At 39.9% G+C, this 16391-nt stretch overlaps 1 protein-coding gene across 2 annotated transcripts in view; it reads left to right on the plus strand.

Moving 5' to 3' along the window:
* dpy19l1l (dpy-19-like 1, like (H. sapiens)) overlaps positions 1-16391 on the plus strand; it is a 110054-nt gene that overhangs the window by 50367 nt on the left and 43296 nt on the right. For both annotated transcript variants that reach the window (XM_069921029.1, XM_069921028.1), the window contains exons 10-12: positions 9176-9253; positions 12460-12546; positions 13849-13911. In XM_069921029.1, the coding sequence (XP_069777130.1) occupies positions 9176-9253; positions 12460-12546; positions 13849-13911 (228 nt within the window). The remainder of the gene's footprint in view (positions 1-9175; positions 9254-12459; positions 12547-13848; positions 13912-16391) is intronic.

A 16391-nucleotide genomic window follows, 5' to 3' on the forward strand; every position in this document is an offset into this window, starting at 1 on the left:
GGTACTGCTACAGCCAGGTTATAGCTCCTGGACTGTAGTTCAAGACTCACAGAAGAAAGAAGACACGCGCACTGGTAGAGTGTATTTGACACTGAGTTTATTCGGGGGCAGCTCATTTATAATGAGCTCAGCCGCATCACCACCAGGACGTGGCTTGAGCAGGTCAGTCACCAATTGATCGGTTCCAGCATCCGGGCCCCAATTAGGCCCCCTGTGATCCGCCGGTGGTGATTGCCATTTTCACCATTCCACCAGCAGCCTATGGAAACAGGCGTCTCAGCCATTACGAGGTCTTGCCAGTTGCCATGTTTGACGGCCTTTTCCGGTGTTGGCCTAAGGCATGGGCCACACGACTCCCCCCCACCCCACCTGCGCCGTAGGGTCGGATGGATGATGGGCTGGTCAGAGTCTAAGTAGGCCGGTTTCAACTGGTCGATGATAAAACTTTCCTCTCTGCCCATAATGTCCAGAACACAGGTGGAGCCGTTGTTTCTTATGAGATGGTATGGCCCTTTGTAAGATTTTTGGATAGGAGGCTGGTGTTCCCTGCGCTGAACAAGGAATAGGTGCTGAAAGTCTGGATACTGGAGCTGTTTGCCACCCGGAGATCTCGGCTCATTTTGCCGCAGCAAGTCTTGTGGCTGGTGGGGTGGGGGGGGGTGACTCTCTATTGTGCCCCAGTGTCCACTAAGAAGCCTGATGGCGAATTCTAGATATATAGGAGGCTTTGCAGTTGGCTGCTTGTCGCAGCCATTAATGATGGTCAGCCTGGGCGTATCCCTGGAATGCAAAGGGGGAGTGGCGTCGCTGGGCATCAGAGACCCAACGATGATGATAATAACAGTACAGCTCTCCAGTAGGGTTGGATGGCCGGTCGGTGTTGATGTGGTGTTGCCACCTGGTGAATCAAAGTGCAGGCATCCGTCTTCACTGCCCATAGTACGTCTGCTCGGGTGGCCTCCTTCCTGGGTCCTCGAAACCCTCCGCAATGAGCAGCCAGTTGTCCTCGGGCAGCCTCTCCAGGAAATTTGCTGGAACATTGGACAGGAGGTGCGCCCATCATAGAGAGTGAGCATGTCGCTCATGAAGGCAAATGAGGCCCCCCAAACCACCGAACTGCAGCAGACGGGCAGTGCGCTCCCGCTTTGAGAGCCTGAAAGAGTGGGTTAGTAACACTTTGATAGCCACATACCATCCTTGTTCCGGGGGTTGCTGGAGAAAATCAGTAATCCGTGCTGCCATGTCCTGGTCAAGGGAGCTGACCACGTAGCAGTAGTGCTTGTCCTCGGAGATCCTTTGAATGGCAAACTGCACCTTGGCTTGCTGGAACCACACCTGTGGTTACACGGTCCAGAAGCTGGGCAGCTTCATCGTTACAGCGTTGATCTCTGGTTGTTGCTCCATTGTCGGGTCCAAAATGCTGTTGGGACCGATTGGGGGTTACCACTGTAGCTGGATTGCTACTGCTACAGCCAGGTTATAGCTCACGGTTATAGCTCCTGGACTGCAGCTCAAGACTCGCGGAAGAAAGAAGACACGCACTGTGGTAGAGTATATTCGACACGAGGATATTCAGGGGCAGCTCTGCCTTTTATAGTGAGCTCGGCCACATCATCACTGGGGCATGGCTTGAGTGGGCCGGCCTCCGATTGGTCAGTTCCAGCATCCAGGCCTCAATTGGGACCCCTGGGATCCTCCAGTGGTGATTGGCCAGTTTCATCATTCCACTGGCAGCCTATTGAAACAGACATCTCAGCCTGTGTAAGGTTGTGCCAGTTGCTGCGTTCAATTATCCTTTCCAGTTTTGGCCTAAGGCGCGGTCCGCTATACTCTATCCTTTTTAGGAATCGCTGTAATTATTGCCATTGAAAATGATTCTGGGAGAGTATGGGTTTCCCAAACCTGATCAAATACTTGCATAAATATTGGAATTAATAAATTGTAGTCATTTGTGAGCTGTACAAACAATAAATTTAATTGTTTAACAATTCGGTACAAACATTAAATTTAATAAATTGACAGTTCAGTTCAGAAGTTGTCATCACCCAAAATAGCTGCCACCCAGCTTCTCTTTCATCTCTTCTTGATGATGTCATGTGCTGATGTCCGACTCGTTGGTGTTCCAGCTCCCTTCCCACAAGAGCCTGATCTCCGAACAATGGTTTAAGAACTAAGTGGCGCAATCCGTCACAAAATCATTACATTATAAAATTCAGGTGGAAATCCATCTTCTTCTGGAGATTTATTACTGTGTAATGAACCTATGTCTTCCCTCACCTTTGCCTAAGTAAAAGGAGCATTCAGTTCAATCTGTTCTTTCAAACTTAGTCTAGGTCGCATTATCTGTGATAAATAACTGTTTTACTTTTGTCTTTTAAAGATTCCGAACTATATCATTTCAAATAAAAATTTTTGAATGATTCATTTATTTCCTGAAGCTTGTAAATGACTACGTTAGTATCCTTTTTAAATTGATTATTCTCAAGGTCTGTTCTGTCTTTAATTGCCAGCTAATACTTTATGTGATCTCTCACCCAATTTGTATTATCTTTGTTTTGTTCTTATAATTGCTTTCTCAGTTCTATAAGTTTGCAATGTATTATACTGAAGTTTTATATTAATTAATTGTCCATTTTTGAAAATTCTTTTCCAAAACTGTTCGCTAATTGATCAATTTCTCTCATTACTCCTTTTTAATTTTAGAAGTAAAACTTATAATTTGACTTCAAATATGCTTTTAAAACATCCCATATAATAAGCTTATCATTTACCGAGTTCAAATTTGTATTACAAAATGGCCAAATTTGTGTTCAAATAAACTCACAACAATATTTTCTTTTCAATAATAAAGAATTCAATCTCCATCTATAAATCATCTGTTCCTTTTCAGGCTTTTCCATCATTATTAACAAAGGGGAATGATCAGATAAAGTCCTTGCCTTATAATCAGCTTTAAGAATCTGTGGCAAAATCAAAAATAAATCAATTCTAAAATAGGAATCATACTCAAATAAAATGAATAATCTTTCTCTCTTGGTTGAATCCTCCTTCATACATCTATAAAGTTCAAATCTTTCATCAAAACCAGTGTAGCTTTAGGTGCTTTGTTCTCGTCGTTACTCGAGTAGATCTATCTAACAATGGATCTAAACAGAAATGAAAATCTACTCCTATTAAAATATTCTCATGTGCCTCTGCTAGATTAAGAAATGTTTCTTATACTTGGAGCATACAAATTTAAAGTCCACAATTCAGAAAATGTTTGGCGGAGTACAATTACATATCTCCCTGCTGGATCTATCACAAAATTTTGAATTTTAATTAGAAGATTCTTTTTTTTAATCAAAATCTTGCCTTAGAATTAAACGAAGAAGACACTACATGTCCAACCCAATCCCTTTTTAATTTTAAATGTTCTTTTTCAGTTAAATGTTTCTTGAAGAAAGGCCACATCAACTCCTATTTTTTAATATGTTAACACACTTCCTTTTTATATGTCCGTTTAACCTATTAACATTAAAATTTACAAACTTAATTTCCTTACTCATCTTGATAAAATCCCCTTCCATCCCCTCCCCCACAAATCTCCTCTAATTCCAGTAAGTAATATTTCATGCGCTTGTACGCATCTCCTCCAGCGATCCAAATAGAAGAAAAAAATTCATAAGAAAATACAAAGGATATATGCTCCCATAATTATAACTATATTGATATAAAATAAAACCCTTACAATAAGTATTATTTAAATATACAACACTACCTCCCTCCACTTTACAGACTGTGACTAAAGTCTCAAAAGCACACACAATCCTGCAGGAATCAGCACTCCCCATTTCTCTCAACTCCTTTGGTATGTTTAATACATAAAGTTTAATTAATTAATTACCCACAATTAAAATAGATTCTCAGAAATTAAAAAAGAAGAGAAAAAAAGAATAATTCTTATTATTTCTTCTACCTGGCGAACTTCCCCTTTTCCAATAATAATGAAATGGGGAATAAAACAAATAGTTAATTCCATCAAAGATACCATGTCTTCTTGGAGCTCCACTCTGTGGTGACTTGGAGCAAATTCTTTGGCTTGAGCAAAGTTAGAAGTCACCAAGCACAAAAATCTTCAACGTCGCAGTGTAGCGAAGTACAAATTTATAACTTTTATCAAAAAAAACTTTCTTGGCTGGATTGAATTCTTTCCTTCTCTTCAATAAATCTTTACTCAGATCAGAATAGAATAAAATTCAATCTCCTTCCCATTTTAGTGGGCCTTGCTGTTCCAGCGCCCCTCTCACAGCAAGACTTAAAACCTCTCTGTCTTGATAACGCAGGTATTTAATTAATATAGAATGTGGTCTTTGATTTAGAAGAGATTTTGGTCTCAGAGCCTGATGAGCTCTTTCAATTTCAATTGGATTTTCAAAACTTTGCTCTCTCAAAACATTAGGAATCCAATTTTGGAAAAAAACAAATCGCATCAAGGCCAACTATTTTAATATTATTTCTTCTGCTGAAATTCTCCAGTACATCCACTTTCTCTAAAAGCTTTTGATTCACTGTAATTAAACCAGTAGTCGTATTTTCCACAGTTGATACCTTGTCTTCAACACATTGGATATCATCCTGTATTGTAATTTTCTCCAACCTCCTCTTCATTTTATTCACAACATGTAACACTTCATTCGTTTCCCCTTTCATTTCTTCTTTCATTTTTTGCCTTCATTTCAGCCTTCAATATCTTCAATCCTTCTTTCAATTCCCCTTTCATTGCTTTATAACTAATGCATTATAAATGTGGTTAATTCTTCTACTTTAGGTTGTGAAGTAGTTTTAGTTTCTTCAATTACCTCCTCTTCCTGTTGTTGTTGTTCTTTTTCATTTTCAACTACCAATCCTCCTGTGGAGCCCAATTGTTCATGAGGTAAAGGTTCTCAATACTTCGCTGCCCTATGCCCAGTAATGCCTTGTGTTTTCCTGTACTGTGCATGTGCGACTTCTTGCGCATGTGTGGTTCAGTTCTGGGTTCCTCTCTGACACCATCTCTCTGTTGTCACGGTGGGAGATGTCTGTAGAGGGCTCTTTGAAAGATTCACTCAATCAGGGGGCAGCCCGAGCGCAAGCTCCATGCTTCGCTCTCAAGATAGGCCTCAAATCTCTTCTCATCGGGCTCCAGACACGGTTTTTTGGAGACATTCTTAATGTAAAGTAGATCTAAAAGTATTTTTAAGATACTGTTTAATTTAAAACCTTATTTAATTAACACTTTTTAAACTAATTTACCAAGGGAGTCAGGATCCTATGGCATCACGTGATGTCCCCGGGGTGGGGTGGGGGTTGTTTTCAGAACTTTTTTGAGAAACAATGATATTGCAGGTTTAATCAGTTCCTCCCCAGTTATATGATTCTTCCCATGTTTTGCCATCAGCAGAGAAATTTCATAACTAGCTTCAAGGGAATGATTCAGAGCTGTAGTTTGCACAGCAAATAATGAAGTGAATTTTGATCTATTTTCAAACTTCCCTTTCAGTGATTTAAAATATTCCAATTTCAAATTGACATGGTTAGGATGTTTTAGTCTTAAATAGGCTTCAAGATGGCTCGCTTTAATTGATTCATTTGTCAAAGTCTGTTGGCATAATAGGCAAAAAGGTATACATTCATCGTATACAGCAGGTATAAACCCAAACTTCAAGAACTCCACTGAATATTGACGAACCTTTTGCTTGCTTGGTTTGCTCATTTTGAATATACAACAGCGCAAGCTCCCTGAAACAGATTAATCAATATTTTATTATGTCTTAGAATTGAAAAATGTAATAAAAGTAATGATCAAATCAAAGAAAGAATATTTACCCTAAAAAAAATGGAAAAAAAAAACCACTTGTGTGGTTTCTGAAACTTCTTTCTGGCAGAGTGCATCAAAACTGCTAGCTTCGTGCTTTACTTTCTAGTGCACAAAGATACATACAGATACAGGCCTCACTCAATACTGAACTGAAAAAGTTAAAGGGGTATGGATGGAGACATGATTGTTGAGATAATTTGGAATGGATGATAATAAGACCGGTCAGAAAAAATATAATTATAATGTTAACCAAGGATAACAATAGTTCATTGTGGAGAAAAATAAGAGAAAGAACAGAGAAACAATGGAGAAACATCGGAAGGGCAAAAATGCATGTTTTGAAAATAAAAAAGGATAAAGTGATTTTACTTGGAAGTTACCACAATTGTGTTGTATTGACAGGGTTGCCAAGTCCCATCTTTCACACCAACATAGCAGGTTTATTTTTTCAAACCAACTTTTTAATTATTCTCCAAAATATTCCTACGCCCCATTAAAATATTCTTAACACCCACGGCCCACCTTATTAATCTATTCTCTACGCTAACCGTGCTGCCCACCGTTTAGATTTTATATTTTATCTTTGTAATTTTGTGAAATATTTAGACAATTTCATGGATAACAGGTGCTTTGTGGCTGTCTGATTCTACTTTTGCAAATTAATGTTTTGTCAGTTGCCATTGTAAAGATTTAATGTTTTGAAAGTAAAATAAACTTTTAAGATCCTGGTCTTTGGTGCATTGCAGAAGGTTCCCCTCAGTCACATGCAGTCATAATGTTAAAATTGGCTACATTCCAGCTTGGCCAGGAAGCTGGGATCCGTGGTTTATGCTCTCTGTTTTAGTCAATTTAATAACTAACATAAGTAGATGCACATGCTAAGAGGATTGAGGTTGATGATCATCTCATTGAAGTTTAGAGTGACATGTTTGGCTCTTGAAGGAACAGAGGTCCATTGTTTTGTGTAGTGAGTGCTGAGATGATTTAGTTCTTAGTGGGCACAAGATCTCATTTATTGTCATATACACAGAATACACAAAACTTATTTTCCCATGTTGACTCTGTAAAGGCACACAGAGATGCTACTATTACCAGCACATCTCAATGTGCGAGAGAGGAGCAAAAGAGAGTCCCTTCGAGACATGGATTATCCAGTTGGTCCTATCACCTCTGATGCCAGGGCTTCCTGCTCCCCATAATCTCAGTGACAGCATGGCCTCCTGTCCATTCCAGCAATGAACTCAAGTTTGAGATGTCCAAGATACTCTCCTCAGCCCATGGAAATCCTGGCCCTGTTACCTGGTACCCAGAAGTTAATCGCCAGCAATGATGTGTCTGGTTTGGTTCTCTCTCCGCTTACCTTCTCCATCTTGATAGAGAGGAGGCTTGGCATCTTATCCTGTTCTAGTGCCCTTTGTCTGTCTGATGCTTCTTCAGATCACACAGATTTGATGCCTGGGCTGCTGTACCTGGCCACTGCCATCATGGGTGCCATACTTCATGGATCCTTGATGTAAAAAAAATGATTGCTAACCCCTTTTATTGGCAATTTGAATGTGCACGGGGCTATTGTATGGGACGGCCAGGCAGTAGGATCCAATAGAGGAGTGCTTAAGAACTGCATTTCAGCTTCTGGGTATGTATCCGCGACAGAGCTACTATGTTTATTATTAAAAGGGACACAAAAGACAAGGTGCTAGTGAAGACTGGTGGTGTAGGTCAACACATTGATCCATCTTGGAGAACAGAATTGGGCTTTGTAATAGCTGCTTTATGATCGCACCTACTGCCCAGATCTCTCAACCTTCAGCTTCCCTTTTGACTGTTATCACTCTATTGCTCCCACTATCCTGTCTTGCCTTTCTGCTTCTCTTCGTTCATATACAATCTGTCATTCTGATCTGTTTCTCATTTTTAAAAATCTCTAATCTCACAGTGATTCATTCTTTTGTCACTATTTGATTTTTTTTTAAAAAATCACTCATGATTCTAACATTACTTTATTCTGTTTGCTCCTCCTGTGTTTTTTTTGGTGAAGCGGGTGGAATATGCAGGCATATTGTGACCATCCATTTGGTGTTCATGTGCTGGAAGCTGCAGTGTGTTCAGATTTCGCATCACACTGCAGCCGAGATAGAACATGCCGTTCACCCCTTAATGTTGTGCCGACTCATGTATTCCTACCTAAAAGAAACTACTATACTCTCCATACCCCATAACCCTCTTTTTTCCTTTCATCCATGCGTCTGTCTAAGAGTTTCTTAAATGCCCTCAAAGCTTCAGCTTCCACCACCTTCCCTGGCAAGGCATTCCATGCATCCACTACTTCCTGTGTATATTTAAAAAAAAACTTGCCACTGATGTCTCACCTAAACTTCCCTCCCTTAATTTATACACATGTCCTCTGGTGTTTGCTGAACCTGTCCTGTAAAACAAGTGGTGGCTGTCCACCCTAACTATGCCTCTCATAATCTTGCAAACATCTATCAAGTCTCCTTTCATCCTTCCATGCTCCAAAGTGAAAAGTCCCATCTCTGCTAATCTTTCCTCATAAGACTTGTTTCCCAAGATAGTGACTGTTATCTGGACTCTCACCAAAGTGGGGGTTTGTGAAGTCTACTTGTGTGGTATTAATCACTATTTATGTGTTAATACAGTTATTGATAAATAAATTGCAAACAATTCTCCAGCAAAGGTCTTTGACAAAATTAAATTTGATTAGCCATTCGTGGCTATGAAGGGAATGGTGTGTGATCAGACTGGATTGTGGTCAGTCTGAACAGAACTGCTGAACTCCACAATTAATCGGCTCCCTGCCTTACCCCTTTCATTGAGAATTGGTTTTCTGTGTTTCTGATAGCAAATAAATTGATACATTTGTGAATAATTGATCTGAATTTGCTTCAGTTTGATGCTTTTATACAATGCATGCATGCATGTGGTTAAAAATAAATATAATTTATATTGAAGAAGGCCTCAGGCCTGAAACGTTGGTTATATATCTTTACCTCCTATGGATACTGCATAACCTGCTAAATTCCTCCAGCATTTTTGTGTTTTTACTACAATCACAGTGTCTGAAAAATTATAAATAAAATATATTTTTTTAAAATCACAGGGTCTGCAGACTTTTGTATTTCATATTAAGTACAGTTCACTCATTTAAATAAATGTTTGATCACAATTCTTTGAGTTTCATGAGAGAGGTAAGGCATGGGCACTTTTTGAATAACTTTTGAGAGAAGTTTTTTCTCCACTGGTTCTCCTTTTACAATTCTGGTTGCTTCCTTCTGTTGATCTGTCATACTAAAATTTTTCTTTTATTTTTGTCCCCAGGTGGCGTCGCTGTTTGCAACATATGTTGTAGGTTACATTGATGCCTGTAAACTGCTGGACATTGTATACGCTCACATGGTAAAATGATCTGTGTTCCTTATTCATTCAAGTTTATCCCTAAGTGCCCCTTCAGGAAATGTTGGAGCCACTGGCATTGGGATGATGTCGTTAGCACAGTGGTTAGCAGAGCGCTATTATAGGTGACCTGGGTTTGAAACCTGCTGTCTGCAAAGAATTTCTACATTCTCTCGGAGTCTGCGTGGGTGTCTTCCAGGTGCTCTGGTTTCCTTCCACCCTTCAAAAACGTTTGGGGATTGTAGGTTAATTGGTATTTTGGGGCACAGGCTCGTACTCTACATCTTGAAAGATGTAGTCCTTTAGCACATAGGAATTATGTAGAAAAATAAGAGGGGACTTGATTGAAACATGCAAGTTATTCAAGAAACTTGGTAGGTGGGTGTGGAGAGGCTGGTTCCTCTTATGAGAGAATCTAGAAATTAAATGCAATTGTGACTGATTATGTTATACTTTGCATTGTATATAGATATGTTTTGAAGGAGATGTATTGTGGAGGTTTTTTTAAGTGTAGGTCATAAACATACAAACACTTCAAAACATATCATTTAAAATGCAAGAGTTTGGGCTCTTGCCAGACAGTTCAGGCTCCAAGTGCCTTTGCAAAAACTTTGAAGAATGCCTATAGAGACTTCACAAGTAGGTGTTAATTGGACTGATGCTGTGAAGTAATGGATTATTGTTTTGGAAAGCAACAGATGAATGGACTCGGAAGATTGGATCTGGTGCCGCAGTCTGTCTGAATGCAGTTTGCTTTTATAAGAGGGTCATGTTTTTTTCTGAGAGAGAGAGAGAGAGAGAGAGAGAGAGAATTAATTTCTACAGTTCAGCAGCAGCAGATGGAACTGGAACATGACAAGCTGGCAAGCTTGTGGAAAAACCCCATTTTGAATTCAGGTTGTGAGTTCTTAGTTCAGCCTGTTCAAAGCCCTTTTGGCTCATTCAAGAGGAGATGGTTGGCTGTATAATGTTTCACCTGAGATGAGAGAAACAGAAAAGGAACTTTGGTGACCTGAAAGAAGGAAGTTATCATCTGGAAAACCCTGATGGGGCAAGTTTCTTCAGCAAGACACTGAAGTTGCTGATCGGAAGGAATCAGTTGTGTATGTCCAACGAGCAACAAATCTCTCTGAAAACCAAAAAGAACCTTCTTGAGGAGTAACCATTTACCTTTCAAGCACCAAAGCCTGGTGAAGATTCATAAATGTACAGGTACACAATCCTTTATCCGGAACCCTTGAGGGACAGTGTGTTCTGAATTTCGGATTTTTCCAAATTTCGGAAAGCCAGATTTAAGCCCAAATTGTGCTGCCGTCTCCCTCGCCCGTCCGACTCATGCTGCCAGTCTTGGTCACTCGCCCGCTGACTTGCCTTGCTGGTTTCTCCCCCTCGCCTGCCCAACTCACTCTGCCATCTCTCTCCCCACTTGCCGGATTTGTAGCTTTCTGGATTTTAGATCTCCGGATAAAGAATGGTGTACCTGTACCAGTAAACTTGGAGGAGTGAGAAGTGAGATTGGACTGTGAACCAAAGAACTTTTCTGAACTTGCATACACATTACATACACGTGTGGTTAGAATTAGAAGGGGGTTAAGTTAATAGTAGTAAGTTAAATGAAATTAAAAGTAACTTCTTTAACCATTTGTCTTGGTGAATTTCTATTGCTGCTGGGTTTTGGGCTCCTCTGGGCCGTACACAATTGTTTTACAAGGCATTGTTAGGTAATAGTCATTGGAATTCTCTTCCTCAAAGGATGGTGGAAGCAGAGTCAGGTTTACTTGTAAGGGAAAGGTAGATGAATTTTTGATTAACAAGTGAGTCAAAGGTTATCATGGGTAAATTGAAAGTCCATCACATCACCCATGGTTTTATTAATAGCTGTAGAGGCTTGAGGGCTTAGCCTACTCCTGCTAATTTGTCCATTCATTCATTAAACATTGTCTATGCCTGTAATAAAGTGACATAAAGTGGGAATTAGCAAAATGGAAACTCATGGATGAAAGAATCCAGAGTAGCAGAGTTAGGAAATTGCTTTGAGTCTGAAAGTAGAGAATAATGTTGAATGTTTTTCAGCCTGGAATGCAGTAGGCAGTTGTTACAGGGGCAGTGCATTGGCATTGCTGTTGTTTTATAAATGTGAATGAATTAATGGCATAGGTGTAATGTTTCCAAATTTACAGCTGCCACAGTTTAAAATATAGTTAACAATGAGGATAATGGTAGCAGATTACACAAAGCCAGGCTGGTTTGACAGGCATGGAAGTGAGACAGGTGTAGTTGGTCGAAACGAAAAGGAGTAATCATTCTCCTGGGATTGAGGCTGATATCTAGTCTAGAAGGTGAGAAACATGGGACTAGTGTGAGGTGCCAACTGGTCAAATAAGTAATATAAGAACATAAGAAATAGGAGCAAGAGAAGGCCATCCAGCCCAATGAGCCTGCTCCACCTTTCATTGAGATATGGCTGATCTGATGATAGGCTCATCTCCACTGACCTGCCTTTTCCCTATCTCCCTTAATTTCCCTGCTTCAAAAAAAATCAATTCAACCTTGTTTTAAATATCATAAATTGGCTTGATGGTAGGAATTAGGGAAGTGGAAGCCTATGTCCAGTGGTTTGCTGCTGGGTTTGCTTCTGGGTAATCTGTTTATGTTATCTTTGTTTAAGATTATGATGAGAATATAGCACCAAGAGATATGAAAATGTAGTACCAAAAGAGAATAGTGCATGGGAATTCCATTACCTACAGTTTCCCTTCCAGGTCACACACCTTACTTATTTGGAAATGTTTCATGGCATCATCACCCAGTCTTGATCAAGGAAAATCTGTTAATATGAGTGGTTGTTCAAGGACCACGGGCTACCCATTGCTAAAGATGCAAGTTGTTGTGAGGGATATCTTTATCCAGCATAGTTGGTGTCTGGAACTCACTGCCTGTAAGGATACATAAAATGGTCTCTTTATGTGGATGGAGGTTTAAAACAGAATACTCTGCAGAGGAATGGAGAAAGAGCAGAGGGATGACACTATAGTACTGGGAGCCAGCATAGACATTGGTCTGAATGGCTTCCTGTGCAGTAACAATTCTATTAGTTGTGTGTGTGATGGTCAGGGCTGTGTTTAGTTGTCTTTTGGATTGAGACAGTGGGAAGAGTGTGAGGCTATTGGTCTCCCACAATTTACCTTTTTTTCTTTTGCGGTCCACAGATTTCCCTGTTGATTTGTTTTGTGCTGATGTTTGGAAATGCCATGCTGTTAAGCTCCTATTATGCTGCTTCTCTGGCTGTTGTATGTGTAAGTAGATCTGGCCCAATGGAACTTCAGTCTTTAAATAATTTTTTAAAATTGTGCTCCATAGCCCTTTTCTTTTTTTGGTCTGAATGTGTAACAGTCATGCTACTGAGCAGAAGGTTAGTGTCTCATCTTTCTACAGAGCTGTCAAGCATTTCTTCCCATGTACCCTGCCTCCCCACTTATCTTGTGCTGTGATGTGTTTGTGTCACAGACCAGCTCTTTGGAATGGAGAGCAAAAGCCTTTCTAAACCTGACCGAGAGAAAGGATGCAAATGATAGGAAGTAAATTTGGCTGTTTTTTGTTTCCCTTCTATTTCCTGGTTTGGACCCAGAAGGGAATGGGTCTCCCCATTCCAGTGCTCCTCTCTTGAATTATCACATTGCCCCTTCCTTGAAGGATTTGTGTTATCCAACCCAATCTTGAGCTCCTTATGAAACAGAGAATCAGCAAACGTGTCCATTATTAGAGGATTGTTTGGCAATATCACTTTTTGTGATCCAAGCTTGTGTCCAAGAGGGGAAAGAAGAGCAGTACCGGTGACCCAGTGAAGCCAACATTCATGATTAGATCATTCATGATTAAAAATAAATGGCTTTATTCTTAAATTTCCCCATTGCTCTGTGTGGTGCCAAGAACATTAATCAATATGTTCCAGCAAAATACACAGTTGCTTCAAAATAGTGTACAGAGGTAGAAATAATTTGTGTCATCCTTCAAGAGCATCATGGTGTTGATACTTTTAATGATTTTGCATGGAATAATACAGCCCCAGATTCATCAGGAAGTGGGGTTTTATCAACAGAGGAATGAGGCTTTGCATACAATACTAGGAGTCTGTAATCATTCTGCGAAACGTCCAGTTTGTGTATTTATTTTGCACTGGGATCTCCCACCTCAGATCCAGTTTGTAGTTTAAATGGAATGTATATGTTCGTAAGAAAAATAATGAAAAAGTAGATGATAATTTGTTCAGAAATAAAGTGAAACTTTGTTCATAATGTATCTGGGTGACGATTGAAGTTAAGTGGGAAAGGATGTGCTGGCGGAAAGGACTGGGTTCAGTAAACATCATCTGTACAGACTTGTGCTTTAGAATGCAGATTGGAGATGTGAGGGAGGGCTACAATAAAGAAGCTTCCAAGTATTCAGGATTAGAAAAACATAAATTATCAATAGTAAAGCATCAAATTGCAAGATGGTCTTGACATTTCTAACCCATCGACACAGAATTAAAACTAAAAGTTATCATTCAGTAACCAGTGCCTGTGATTCTACTGAGAATGTTTTTTCTTTCCATTTAGGGAATGGTCACCTTGAAAACGCATATTTCACCATATTGGCCACAGCATGTTCTGAGTTCATGGGTAGGTTGTACTTTTTTTAAACCATGTGTGACTTAATTTTATAAAATGCATGAATGTGTAGCAATACAGTCTGCAACTTCATAGACTTGAAACTTTTGGGTTGAAGATGTGGCCCTGCTTGTAGCACCACTCGATGAAGTGACACGAACTTGTACACGTGGATACCTGACGGTGGGACTTTGACCTGCTTATGTTGGCAACTGAATGAATGCTGTTTCTATCACTGGAGAAAATTGAAAACTCGACGTGGACTGGGTAAATATTGTGACGTAAGTTCAGGTTCAGGTTGGGGGAGCTGCAGGGCTGTTTCCATTTTAGATGACAGGTTCAGAACTTGTATATTGGATGTGGTTACAGGCACGGTTGCTGTGGTGGCTGCCGGACATTTATTTCATGTGGCTGGTGGATCTGTTTCTATTGAGGCATTTTGCTTTAATGTTCCAGTTCTCTGTAGTCTGATAGTGCATCAGAGGCTCTGCTGATGGTACAAAACCTAATTACCTTTCCATCCCTGTTGGGTTACGCTCTTTTAAGGGACCAGAGTAGGTTTCCCAGCATGTAGACGTGATATCCTTTCCCTTGTACGTTTGTCATTGGGATATCTCTCAAGTTCACAGACTTATCCCATGTATTTGATACCAGTCATCAGCAAAGCTGCCCAGCGTAGATCCTGCCCAGGGTCGACACGATGGGGATGATGTCAGTGATTGGAATGTTTTCCTCCAATGTTTGGATATTCTACTTCCATTTCAGGCTTGAAGCCCAGTAAGTTAGTGTGTATATCTAATTCCATACAAGAACTACAGTTTTGATGCCAAACAAAGTGAATGGATAAAGTGGTTAAAATTATAGATGCGTGAGCAAAATATACATCAGATTTCTTGTTTTAGATACCAACTTCCTTGGATGTGCCATATTTGATTTGTTTTTGATTTATTATTCTGCCTGTTCCAAATGGTTTTTTTTTCTATATTGGAAAGGCCAGGAATCATTAGACGTTTCATCACATATTTAAAGATGTAATTGGTTGGGACAGGAATCTCAGACCTAAATGATATGAGTTTATCCTAATTGGACCACAATGCCTTTGGGTCTTTTGCTTCCGGGTGACCAAAGCTCATGTGTAACTTGGTGTAGAATTGACACCATGCTCTCATGGTATGGATTGTTGCTTTTAAATAGGTTAAATAAGGGATGTTCACTGTCAGTCCACATCTGACATAGCTTATGCTTTACTTTGCATATCCCAAGGTGAAAGATTGAAAGGTGGCAGACCCATCATCTACTGTGGTTCTTGGGTATCTGCTTAGTGTGAATTTTAAGTAAGCAGGAGGTAACTGCATTCTACACTGCTTCTCTTGAGATCAGCAATGGGACCCTTTGCTGTCAAGCTTGGGATGTCCTGCAGTTCTGGACACCCAATGTAGCCCCCATGAAAGAATGGGGTAAGAGTCATAACGATGCAGAGCCAGGGTCCTTAATACAATGCATATGTATCAATGTGTCCTTGCTAGTCTGCCATGGCCATTAAAGTAATTCTCTCTGAATTGGCAGTCAAGTTCTTGGAACTTCTTGCCACTGCCTCTGCACTGATCCTGCAGTACTTGTAGCCCAGAGATGATGACCATCTTTGATTGCTTCTAAATGCTTTCTCTTCAACTAAGGATTCCTTAGGATGGTTTCTAAAGCTCTCACCTACTTCTATTTCATTTCATGCAATTCTGCCTTCACGTTTCCCCTCCTTCCCAGAACCACAATCCAGTCTTTCTCCTTGGCTGTCTTTACATTCAAACAAATATCTACACTTGCATCCCTCTTGTGATGCCAGCACCAGTGTCCCTTCCCCTTCCAGCATTCCCAAAGGATCACTCCTCCCATGCAAATGATCTGCTCTTCAGTTGCACCCTTTGGCAAATTATGGCTCCTTCTAGCATAAGTTTCTCATTGTCTTCTGAGTGCTTTCACAATTATATTTACTTATTTAAAATTTATGGCATCCAAAACATTTTCTCTCTTGGGAAGTTATGTTGTACTCTGAGGCAATGCAGCATAATTTTATTAGTCTGTAACCTGGAATTCAAGGATTAACTTGTATATTTTCTTACATAGAAGAAATGCTGAGCAGACCAGAGAGCATTTTTCAAGGAAGGAATGAGATTAGTGTTTTAGGTTCACAAACTTCATCAGAACTAGGTTTTAGACCAGTTTAACAGAGTTTGGTTATAGATCATCTAATAATTTCACAAATTATGACACAATCTTGGGACTGAATGGAAATTCAGTTGAATTTTTGAGGCAATGTTCAGAACTTCAAATCATTGAATGAAATTTAGGATGGAATAATAAACTGTTGATGCTGGAAGTGGAACATTGAATTGGGTGATTATAGGGCTATTAATATTTAGGGTTTCTGATGTAAACATTGGGAAACATTTGTATTTGAAAGTCGGTTGAGGTTTTGAATTCTCCCACAAATTGCA

The sequence above is a fragment of the Narcine bancroftii genome, chromosome 2 (assembly GCF_036971445.1).
Source record: "Narcine bancroftii isolate sNarBan1 chromosome 2, sNarBan1.hap1, whole genome shotgun sequence".
NCBI lineage: Eukaryota > Metazoa > Chordata > Chondrichthyes > Torpediniformes > Narcinidae > Narcine > Narcine bancroftii.